The sequence below is a fragment of the Nycticebus coucang genome, chromosome 21 (genome assembly GCF_027406575.1).
Source record: "Nycticebus coucang isolate mNycCou1 chromosome 21, mNycCou1.pri, whole genome shotgun sequence".
NCBI lineage: Eukaryota > Metazoa > Chordata > Mammalia > Primates > Lorisidae > Nycticebus > Nycticebus coucang.
The window spans coordinates 43979905-43991990 of record NC_069800.1 but is presented as its reverse complement, the minus strand read 5'-3'; the positions used below and the strand labels follow the sequence as shown (position 1 = coordinate 43991990).

The 12086-nt window shown below is 44.3% G+C and overlaps 2 protein-coding genes across 3 annotated transcripts in view; one reads left to right on the top strand and one right to left on the bottom strand.

Annotated features, from left to right (window-relative positions):
- Nucleotides 1–11823, bottom strand: part of RPN2 (ribophorin II) — a 63008-nt gene extending 51185 nt beyond the window's left edge. For both annotated transcript variants that reach the window (XM_053574866.1, XM_053574867.1), the window contains exons 1-2: nucleotides 11601–11823; nucleotides 6615–6808 (exon numbers count right to left, since the gene is read on the bottom strand). In XM_053574866.1, the coding sequence (XP_053430841.1) occupies nucleotides 6615–6808; nucleotides 11601–11613 (207 nt within the window). In that variant the 5' untranslated portion in view covers nucleotides 11614–11823. The remainder of the gene's footprint in view (nucleotides 1–6614; nucleotides 6809–11600) is intronic.
- The window catches only part of MROH8 (maestro heat like repeat family member 8), an 84662-nt gene continuing 79390 nt past the window's right edge, over nucleotides 6815–12086 (top strand). Inside the window, exon 1 of the mRNA XM_053574868.1 lies at nucleotides 6815–11747. Coding sequence (XP_053430843.1) covers nucleotides 11281–11747 — 467 coding nt within the window. The 5' untranslated portion in view covers nucleotides 6815–11280. The remainder of the gene's footprint in view (nucleotides 11748–12086) is intronic.

Sequence of the window (12086 nt, the reverse complement as noted above, 5' to 3'; positions counted from 1 at the left end):
CTCCAATTGGCCACTGATGACCTTCAAATTGTTAATGCAGAGGACGTTTTCCAGTGTTCATTCCCTCAACACTGCACAGAACAATCACTTTCTTATTCTGAAACATTTGCCTCTGTTAGCTTTCGGGATTCCACCGTACTCTCCTGGTTCTCTTCCTATTTCTTTGGCAACACCTCAGTTTCAAGCTCTCCTACCTGGCCATTTAACACTAGAGTTTCTCAATTCCTAGGTCTACTTCCCATTTTAAACCACTTCTCTCCAGGCTATCTCATTGGTGCCCCATGGCTTCACCCTGAACTGTTATGCAGATAAGTCTCAGATGTGTACCTGTAGCCAAGTCTTCTCTTAACAGCCACTTCCAAGATATAAAGTCACTTCAAGCTCAACATACTGAAGACCAAATTCATGATCTCCCTGCACAAACCAAATTCTCTTGTGTTCCCATGTTATGGAATGGCCTGACCACCCACCCACGTAGCCAAAGTTAGTTAGAAGTCTGTGTATTATATATTATATCCCTTCTACATTCAATCTTGTTCCATAACCCCTTGCTACAGTCTGTCATCCACAAAGCAGGAGACAAATCTCCCTAAAATGCAAACTGTATCATGATTCTTGTTGTTTAAAATTGCTCTTTGAGGCCAGGCACGGTGGCTCACGCCTGTAATCCTAGCACTCTGGGAAGCTGAGGTGGGTGGATTGCTTGATCTCAGGAGTTTGAGACCACCCTGAGCAAGAGCAAGACCTTGTTTCTACTAATTATAGAAAAAACTAGCCAGACATGATGGTGCATGCCTACAGTCCCAGCTATTCAGGAGGCTAAGGCAAGAGTCCTAGAGTTTGAGGTTGCTGTGAGCTATGCCATGGCACTCTATCCAGTGTGACAGAGTGAGACTCATTTCAAAAAATAAATCAAACTGCTCTTTGGAGAAAGATGAGAACCCTTCCTGTGGCCGTCAAGGCACTGGGGCTTGGCCCCAGCCTTTCTCTCCACCCTCACTCCTCTCCCTCCCACACTCTGTTCCACACATGGCCTCCTTTCGGACTCTCAAGTATAACCTGCTCTCTACCCCCTCAGGCTACTCCCTCTGCCCTAAGTCCTTTCCCTCCTCATCTGCCAGTTAACTCTTACTTTCCCTTTAGAATTCACATCCATCAAACCTTCCTTCATTTAATAAACAGCTACTAGGTGCCTACCACATGCCAAGTGCTATTCTAGGCACTGGGGATACACAACACGTAAAATGAATAAAGTTCCTGCCTTCAAGGAGCTGTAATTTAGAGTGATGCAGAATAAGATTTAAGTTCAGAGATTTCCTGGGGAAAGCCTTCTCTGACCAAATCAAAGCCTCTAATCAACACCCACAGAAGTCCTTTGTTTATAAGAGCATATATCTCACCTTCAAAAAACTTAACCATTGTTATAAATATTTGTGCATGTTATCTGATGACATGACTGATGCCTATCTCCATTAGACAATACATTCTAAGAGTCAGGGCCCCCTTTTTTGTTCAACGGTAAATCCCCAGTGCCTAGCACTATACCTAATGCATAGCAGAAACTCATTAAATATTTGTTGGGTGACTAAATGAATCATGCAGCAGCCAGCACAAGACTGTGGCTTACAAGTTTTCTTGGCAGACGGCATGAATGTTGACTCCCTCTGCTGGACGTACATGGTACTTTCCACAAACTATACCTACGTGCCTCTGTACTCAGCCCTCTATGTGACAGACAGTACTTGTCTCTCACTAGAAAATAAGCTCTGTTGTTATCTCTACACTCAGCATAATGCCTGGCACATGCAGAGGCTCCAGAAATGGCTACCGCGTGAAGGACTATCTCACTCTCTGCTATCCCCAGCAACCCGCTGAGTGCCTGGCCCACAAACAAATATACTTACTTCTATATGCACTCACCACAGTCCACACGACAGTAAGCACTATGTATGTATTAGCCCATATAAATTTCATGACAATTATTAAGACAGGTAAAGAAAAATGGTTAACAAACATATGAAAAAATGGTTATTGTCCTTAAATATTAAGAGAAATGCAAATCAAAACCACCCTGAGATATCACCTAACCCCAGTAAGAATGGCCCACATCACAAAGTCTCAAAGCTACACAGTCTCGAAGCTACAGATGCTGGTGTGGATGTGGAGAGAACGCAGCACTTTTACACTGCTGGTGGGACTGCAAATACATAATTCCTTGGAAGGAAGTATGGAGAATCCTAAAGGAACTCAAAGTAGACCTCCTGTTTTGATCCTGCAATCCCATTACTGAGCATCTGCCCAGAAGGAAAAAAATCCTTTTACCATAAGAACACTTGCACTAGACTGTTTATCGCAGCTCAATTTACAATCGCCAAAATGTGGAAACAGCCTAACTGCCCACCAACCCAGGAATGGATTAACTAGCTGTGGTATATGTACACCACGTAATACTATTCCACTAAAAAAGATGAAAACTATACATCTTTTGCACTAACTTGGATGGAGATGGAACACATCCTTTGTAGTAAAGCATCACACGAATGGAGAAGCAAGAATCCAATGTACTCAATTTTGATATGAGGACAATTGATGACTTAGTACATGGTGAGGTGGGGAATGGGGGAGCAGAGAGAGAGAAGGAGGGAGAGGGATGGCCGGGTCACAGTGTTTGGCACACCTCTTGGTGGAGAAACACATGAATTCATAAGAGGGACTTTGCGACAAATGCAATTAGTGTAACCTGGATCTTTGTACCCTCAATGAATCCCCAACAATAAAAAAAATAGATAAAGAAAGGGCTTACTTGCTGATAACCTACGAATACTGCCTCATGTTTCCTGGTTCCGTCATTTGAATACTACCATCACAATTTTTGTCATAGTATGACCACATTCACTTACTATTTTACTAAAATAAATACAAAACAGGGTGGCACCTGTGGCTCAGTGAGTAGGGCGCCGGCCGCATATGCCGAGGGTGGCGGTTTCAAACCCAGCCCCCGCCAAACTGCAACAAAAAAATAGCCAGGCGTTGTGGCAGGCGCCTGTAGTCCCAGCTGCTTGGGAGGCTGAGGCAAGAGAATCGCGTAAGCCCAAGAGTTAAGAGTTAGAGGTTGCTGTGAGCCATGTGACGTCATGGCACTCTACCTGAGGGCGGTACAGTGAGACTCTGTCTCTACAAAAAAAGAAAAATAAATAAAATAAAAAATAAATACAAAACAATCTCCATTTCTCTTATATTCTTAACCTGGTAAAAAGCTGAAATGAATAATAATATCCATAAAATCACCATTCTGATGTGCTTATGCTTTATATACCTGTAATAGCTACCAAATGAAAGAAGCTCACTTTTCATAACACCAAAATTCAACTCTCATTCCATACTGCTGTTTCCAGAGCTGTTTTGTTTTGTTTTGAGACAGACTCTCACCCTTGCCCCAGGCTAGAGTACTATGGCATCAGCCTAGCTCACTGGTTACAAGATTACAATTACTCAAACTAATTACAAGAATGAAGTATGTGATTAACCCATTTATTTTCTGCTTAGGAGGCACATTTAGAGAGCTTCCATTTCTATGAAGCTAAAGTTTACAGTTCATTCATTCAACAAATATTTTTGAATATCCTCTGTGTGTCAGATGTAGGCTAAACAGCAGAGAGACAGTCTGAAAAGAACTGAAATGTCAATCAATGTACACCAACTACTATTACCATATAAAAGTACTATAGGCTGGGCATGGTGGGCTCATGGCTATAATCCTAGCACTCTGGGAAGCCAAGATGCATGGATTGCTTCAGCTCAGAAGTTCCAGGTCGGCCTAAGCAAGAGCAGGATCCCATCTCTACTAAAAATAGAAAAACTAGCCAGTTTAAAATACATAAAAATACAAAAATACATAAACAACAGACAGCAAAGACTGTGATCCTTGAAAAAGTAAAAAGTATGACAGCAATAGCACAAGTGATAGGAGTTAAAATGAAAATACATTGTTATAAAGTTCTTTCTATTTGTGACATGGTGAAATAATAATTCAAAGTATACTGTGATAAATTAAGGATGCATGTTATAATCTCTAGAGTAACCACTAAAAAGATAATAATAAGTAGAGCTAGGCTGGGTGCAGTGGCTCAGGCCTGTAATCCTAGCACTCTGGGAGGCCAAGGCAGGTGGATTGCCTGAGCTCACAGGTTTGAGACCAGCCTGAGCAAGAGCAAGACCCTGTCTCTAAAAATAGCCGGGCGTTGTGGCTGAGGCAAGAAAATCACTTGTTTGAGGATGCTGTGAGCTATGACTCCACAGCACTCTACCAAGGGCAATAAAGTGAGACTCTGTCTCAAAAAAAAAAAGAAAGAAAGAAAGGTTTGGTGCCTGTAGCTCAGCAGCTAGGGAGCTGACAACATACACTGGGGCTGGAGGGTTCGAACCCGGCCCAGGCCTTCCAAACAACAATAATATCTGCAACAAAAATTAGCCAGGCTCAGCGCCCGTAGTACAGTGGTTATGGTGCCAGCCATATACACCAAGGGTGGTGGGTTTGAACCCGGCCCGGGCCAGCTAAACAATGACGACTGCAACAAAAAAATAGCTTGGCACTCTACTGCAATGAAAAAATAACCACCAGGCATTGTGGCAGGCACCTATAGTCCCAGCTACTTGGGAGGCTGAGGCAAGAGAATTGCTTGAGCCCTAGAGCTGGAGTTTGCTGTGAGCTGTGACACCACGGCACTCTACCAAGAGTGACATAGTAAGACTATGTCTCAAAAAAAATAGTAAAGCTAAACAGCCAACAGAAGAAATAAAATGGAATATTAAAAAAATAGTCTAGGCCAAGAGCAGTGTAGCTCATGCCTATAATCCTAGCATTGTCAGAGGCCAAGATAGGAAGATTGCTTGAGGTCAGGAGTTTAAGACCAGCCGGAGCAAGAGCAAGACCCTATCTCTACTAAAAACAGAAAAATAAGCTGGATGTTGTGGTAGGTGCCTGTAGTCCAAGCTACTTGGGATGCTGAGTCAGGAAGATTGCTTGAACCCAGGAGCTTGAGGCTGCTATGCGCTAGGCTGAGGCCATGACACTTTAACCTGGGGCAACAGACTAAGACCCCCCCATCTCAAAAAAAATTAAATAAATAAAATATAATACTCCAGCAAGCCAAGCATGGTGGCACACACCTGTATTCCCATCAATGTGGGAGGCAGGAGGATCCCTTAGGCCAAGAATTTGAAGTTATTGTGTGCTACAACTGTGCCTATGAATAACCACTATGCTCCAGCTTAGGCAATATATTAAGAACCCATCTCTAAAAATGAAGTAAATAAATACACAGATAGATAAAAGAATCCAGTAAAAAAATTAAAAAGGAGAAGAAGAGTAAATGTAATAAAAACGGCAAAATATGGGTAATTATTCAAGCTGACAGATGGTACCAGGAGGCTCATATGTTCTCTCCACTTTTGTGAATGTTTGAAAACTTCCATAATGAAAGGCTGAAACAAAAAAGCTGCTATTCATTTAATTTCCACCAGACTGTTTATGCTCTCTGGGGTAGTGATTATGACTGGTTCACCACTGTACGCCCAGGACCCAGCACTGGTGCCAGTAAACAACAGCTCAATGAATGAGAAGTTCATACTAAAGTGAGCCAACCTGTCAAAACACTGGGTCAGGTGCTCATTACTCTCCTCAGAAAAGGAACTATTAGTCTTAAAGGAGGCAAACCGCTCTGAGACCAGAGCCAGGAAGGATCACAGGGCAATGCTGTGACAAAAGGTGCTAGCTGGATGAGTCACCATTCCTCAAAATGCACTGTCTCTGTCTAAAAGTTTATACCTCCCTGACCTGCTGAACCCAGGCACGGCCACATGACTAGCATTAGCCAATGAAACAAGAAAAATAAAAAGAAGCGACATGTGTCTCTCATGAGCACTTTTAAGAGCCATGGTCTCACTAACCCTCTGCACATACTCCAGACAGAGACTCAGATGATCTACCACAGCCTTAGGGTATGAGCAAAAAGTATACTTTTGTCAAAAGTCATGTCGCCTTCGGTAGAGTGCCATGGTGTCACAGCTCACAGCAACCTCAACCTCAAGCAATTCTCTTGCCTCAGCCTCCCAAGCAGCTGGGACCACAGGCGTCTGCCACAATGCCCTGCCTGGCTATTTTTTGTAGCAGTTGTCATTGTTGGTTAGCTGGCCCAGGCAGGCTCCAACCCGCCACCTTTGCTGTATGTGGCTGGCGTTTTAACCACTATGCTACGGGCGCCGAGCCCTAAGACTTGCTTTTCTTTATATTCCACTAAAAACATCTGGCATGGTCTTAAACATACATTAGGCAATCAAAAAAAAGATCTTATTAGATTAAAATATATTATTTCTCATATTGGATTAACCTTGGTTATCCTCAAATGAGCAAGAGTTAGTTTTTTTTTGTTTGTTTTGTTTTTTTGGCCAGGGCTGGGTTTGAACCCACCACCTCTGGCATATGGGACCAGCGCCCTACCCCTCTGAGCCACAGGCGCCGCCCAAGAGTTAGTTTTAAAGTACCCAAGGAAACCTAGTGTGGGGATGAAGGTTCTCCTGAACCACTCTGGCTACCAGGACAAAAGCAGTCTTACCTTTACATCTGGCACCTGAAAACCAAGGCTGCTGAGTCCCACGATGGAGTAGAAGGCAGATTCCAAATCTGTGAAAGGGCGGTCCAGTGAGGATTTCAGTCTCTCCACATCATGCTTGGTGAGGTAGTGAGTGGGTGTCAGAGCCTGGGTGATGGCTATGATTGTCAGGGCCAACAGGAAGACAGTGCTTGAACCTTGGGGGAAAATGACCATTAAATACTTTTTGTACATTTCCAAAGCTCTACACGTAGTCCCAATGATGATGCCCGCCAAAGTCTGGGAACCAAGGAGGTTTAACCTGAAAAGAAGCCCTGAGGAAGTGATAAGCCTAGTTTTCAACAATTAAGACAATCCTCCCAGCAACCTCCAGTCATCTAAAGCACAGGACTCATCACATTATTCCCATTTAAAGGACATCCATAAATCCTACACCTTAAGAAAGACCCAACCCTGAATCTTCACCCTGCCTGGACCACCTCTCAACCAGATCTCCTCCCTAATTCTTCCCACTATCTATCGCTCTCTGCTTTCTACTGTCCCTCTAAGACAAGTTTTCTTTCCTGCCCAGCCCTTTTTCATGCTTTCTCTTATTTCAACTTTACTTAATTTTTTAGCTTCAGATTCCACCTCAATTATCTATTCCTTAAGAAGCCTTCCCTAACAGCCCTCCCTCAGCTTAGGTCCCAATACCATCAACATAGGGAAGAACCTGCGCTTTGGAGCCAGGCTTAAATCATAGCTCTGCCATCAGCAATGTGGCCATGGCAAAGTTACACACACACCCTGTGCCTCAATTTCCTCAAATGTAAAGTGAGATAACAAGTATCTACCCAAGGGATGATGATTACATGAGTCAATATAGAAAGGTCTTGGAATAACTGGCACATAGTGAGTTCTATATAAATGTTAGCTACTACTTCTGCTACCATAATTGTTGTTGTTAGATCCACTCATAGCAATCTGTACTTCTCCTATGTAGTATATTTCACAACTATAACAGTGTAATGTCTGATTTCTCTGCTAAACTAAAAGTTCCATGAGGATAAAGACTGTTTCCTCTGCTCATCTCAGTATTTCCAAGTCTTGCATATTGCCTGGAAAATTACAGGTACTGAATAAATATTTGCTGAATAAATGGAAGGCAAATCAATCCCTATCTACGATGCCCCAGTGGACAGGAAACTGTAGAAATGGTACAATTCTACTTTTCATTTAAAAAACTTCTGAATGGGGCGGTGCCTGTGGCTCAAGGGGTAGGGCGCCGGTCCCATATGCCGTTGGTGGCGGGTTCAAACCCAGCCCCGGCCAAAAAAAAAAAAAAAAACTTCTGAATGGGCTGCTTTGTGATAAAGTCAACTGTCTACCACTCAACTAATAGCAATAACAAGAAATCACAAGGCTAAATTCTTTGCCTTTAGTGTTAAATTAAGCCTGAGATAGAGTTCTTTAAGAAAGGCATTCTTCTATCCATTTTACAAAAAGAAAACTGAGGAACACAGCAGCTTGCACATAGCAAATAGTGGACTCAAACCCAGGTCTAATAGTGTTCACACTCCACTTTTTTTTAAACAATTCTTGCAAAAGAAATACCTACATTAAGAGTGCAACTCTGTGGCAGGCGCCTGTAGTCCCAGCTACTTGGGAGGCTGAGACAAGAGAATCACCTAAGCCCAAGAGCAGGAGTTTGCTGTGAGCTGTGACGCCACAGCACTCTACCAAGGGCAATAAAGTGAGACTCTGACTCTTAAAAAATATATATATATATTACAACTCAGGGAGGATAGGTGGAAGGAGAGTAATTGCACACCTACGGTGCCTCTTACAAGGGTACATGTGAAATTTACTAGGTGTAGAATATAAATGTCTTAACACAATAACTATATTAACCAGTTTGATGAAAACATTTCAAATTGTATATAAAACCAGCACATTGTACCCCATGATTACATTAAAGTACACAGCTATGATTTAATAAAAAAAAAAAAAGTGTAACTCAGAAAATCCTTCTTCTATGATCTTAGCTAATTTAAGACCCACATGCACTAGCCTAAGAATGTCAAAGTTCTTTAAAAAGATAGAAAAACACTATAATGTGCAATACTCAGGAGCTATATGTTGAATGATATCTGGGCCAAGCACTATTTTAAGTGTTAAAATTACAATAGGAAATGGAACAAAAACCGCCACTCTCACAGAGTTTGTATTCTAGTGGGGGAAAAAAGACATTACACAAAACAATTAAATATTACTTATTGCATTAAAAGCTAAAAAGTGCTATGGAGAAAAACCAAGTACAAAAAGGATATCTGGGAAGGGCTGGTTTTAAATATGGTAGTCTATAAAGGCCTAAGCAATAAATAAAAATATTGAGTATAGACCTGAAGAAGGAGAAAGTCATGGTGATATCTGGGGGAAAACTATGCCAAGAGGAAAAAAGCAATTACAAAGACTCTGAATCAGGAGTATGTATAGATGGTGCTTTTTGAGGTCAGCAAGGACAGTATGACTACAGTGGCTTACACAGCAGTGAGAAGTGAGAAATGAGGGCGACAGAGGGCACTGAGGCCCTATCTAGAGGACCTTGTATGTCCCTGTAAGGACTTTGGCTTTTACTGAGATGGGAACCACTAGAAAGTTCAGAGCAGTGATTTGACTTCCATTTAAATAGGATCATAGTGTGGAGCAGAGACAATACTATGCTGAGAATAGACTATGGAGCAGCAAGGACAGAAAGAGGGATACCTTGGCTCAGCGCTGGCCACGTGCACCAAGGTTGGCAGGTTCCAACCCGGCCCGGGCCAGCTAAACAACAATGACAACTGCAACAAAAAATAGCCAGGTGTCTTGGCAGGTGCCTGTAGTCCCAGCTACTTGGGAGGCTGAGGCAAAAGAATTGCTTAAGTCCAAGAGTTTGAGGTTGCTGTGAGCTGTGATGCCATAGCATTCTAATGGGGGCAACATAATGAGACTGTCTCAAAAAAAAAAAAAAGAGAAAGGGATACCAGTTAGGATACCACAACCATAAAAAGATGATAGTGCTCTCAGCCAGGACAACAGGGGTAGACCTGGTGAGATGTAATCACAGTTAGCCTGGCTCTAATTCAAAGTTAAAGCCTATCAGAATTGCTAATGGGTAGAAGAGGAACCAACATACTAATGCTGAATCCTCAATGCTTTGTGTACCTGTACTTAAATATGTTAGGAGCTAGTGAATGACTATAACTAGCATTTTCCCAGCTAGACTGTAAATTCCCCCAACAGCATCTGTGACCGAATCCTAACCTTCCCACCTCACATTAATGACTGAAATAATTTTCCTGACTAAAATTTGAGCGCTTAACATAGGGTTAGGTATGCCCAAAGTATGCTAAGTACTGTGGATGCACCTATTAAATCCTCATAATATACAAGTGAGGTGGCTATTTTTTTGTTTTGCAGACCAAGAAATAGTGGCTCAGAGGTAGTTAACTGCCCTATGACACATAACTGAGAACCAAATTGCAGGTAGATTGAATCCAAAGTCCGTTTTTAAACACTTTACTATCCTCAATTCTCAAATAGTGAAGCAGTGAGTCATTGTGCCACCTTGGTCAAGTTGTTTCCCTTGTCTGGGATTCCAACTCTTTTTTTATTTCCTTGCTTATTTCTTATTTTTATTTCTTTGCTTTTTATTGTTGTTGTTGAGACAGAGTCCCAGCCTATGCCCTGAGCAGAGTGCAATGGTGTCGTAGCTCACTGCAACCTCAGTGGGCATCCTGCTGCCTCAGCCTCTGGAAGCGGCTGGGATTACAGGTGAGTGCCTGTGGCTGGGATTACAGGCACTCACTGAAGTGCCCAGCTGAGTTTTTCATTTTTTTAGGAGTTGGGGTCTCACTCTCCCTCAGGCAAGTCTCAAACTCCTGAGCTCAAGCAATTCTCCCTCCTCAGCCTCCCACAGTGCTGGGATTACAGGTGTGAGGTTTTTTTTTTTTTTTAGACGGAGTCTCTTTGCCCAGGCTACAGTGCCCTGGCTTCAGCCTAGCTCACAGCAGCCTCAAACTCCTGGGATCAAGTGATCCTTCTGCCTCAGCCTCCCCAAAAGCTGGGACTACAGAGGCGCACCTGAGCCCAAACAATCCTCCTGCCTTGGGCTCCCAAGAGTGCTAGGATTATAGGTGTGAGCCACCAGGTTCAGGCTGAGATTCCAACTTCTCATCTGCTGTCAAATGGAAATAACAAGAGTACACCTTTTCCAAGTTATAATGAGACTACTAGTGAAATTTCATCCTGCAGCGTCCAGTCAACAACCACCAATGCAATTAACTTTAATGAATGTTTACTTAGTGCAAGGCACTGTTCTGTGATTATCTTACTTACTAAAGCAACTCTATGAGGCAGATAGCTTGACTTATTTTAAACATGAGGAACCGAGGTGCAGAAGGTTTAAGTAACTCGGGCTGGGTCACGTAATGAATACGTGGCAGACTGCAAGTTTGCACTCAGAGTCCAACTTCAGAACTTTTATGTTCTTTCTCAAAGAGAGATGAGTTATTTTCTTGTCCCTTTCACTGAGAAGAAAACTACGGCCCAAGCTAGAAACATTTGCCTAAGCTCATAGGGAGTTAAGGGACGGTGCGGGAATCAGAGCTTAGGGCGCCTAGCCTAAAAGCCCGCGCGAGTCAAATGAATGAGCGATGCGAGGCCTAGGGCTCAGAGCGGCCGCGGTTCCCCTAAGCTGGCCCTCGGAAGGACCCGTACCCCGCACTGCGCACACACACACACACACACCCCACCCTCAGTGCTCGCGGGCACTCCGACCAGCTCGCAGCCCCCCGTCAGACCCTCGATCCCCAGAGAGACTGAGCCCATGCCCCTGCCCCGCAGGGAAAGGGGACCCCGCCTGGCCGGCTCCCGAGTGGCGGCCACCAGTGTCCCGCGAGCAACGGCCCGCTCCCCAAGGCGTGCGGGCCGCTGGGCCCCGCCGTTGAGCCATGCGCAACGCCTCACCCGGCGGCGCCATTCCTCCGAGCAGGTCCCACCGGAGTACGATCCACCGGCTGACTTCCGCTCCGGAAAGTGGCTCCAAGAGCGTGCAGGAGGGGACGCCAGGGACTCGCGGCAAGCTCTGCGAGCCGGCATGAGCTCTAGGCAGAGGTCAGTCCCCACGGGCCCCCTGGGCCTGGGCGCTCCTAGTAGCCGCGGCTGGAATTCCAGTACTTGCGCGCAGACGGCATAGCGGTTCTCGCGTACAGGCTGTCTCCCCACCCCGCGCCTGAACCCACTTGGAACCGACCGTCTCGCAACGGTCCCATTGCGGGCGCTGCCGGGAAGCGGTTGGTCAAGGCCTCGGTGGGGGTGGGCCCTAGACGGGGCCGTCTCTGATTGGTCCATCTTGCTGTCACTCACACGTCTCTTTGCAGCCCGGCCAATTTTAAAGGACCGGGAAGGGTCTGGTGAGCAGATGACCATATTTTGTCTTTTCTTTGTTTTTTT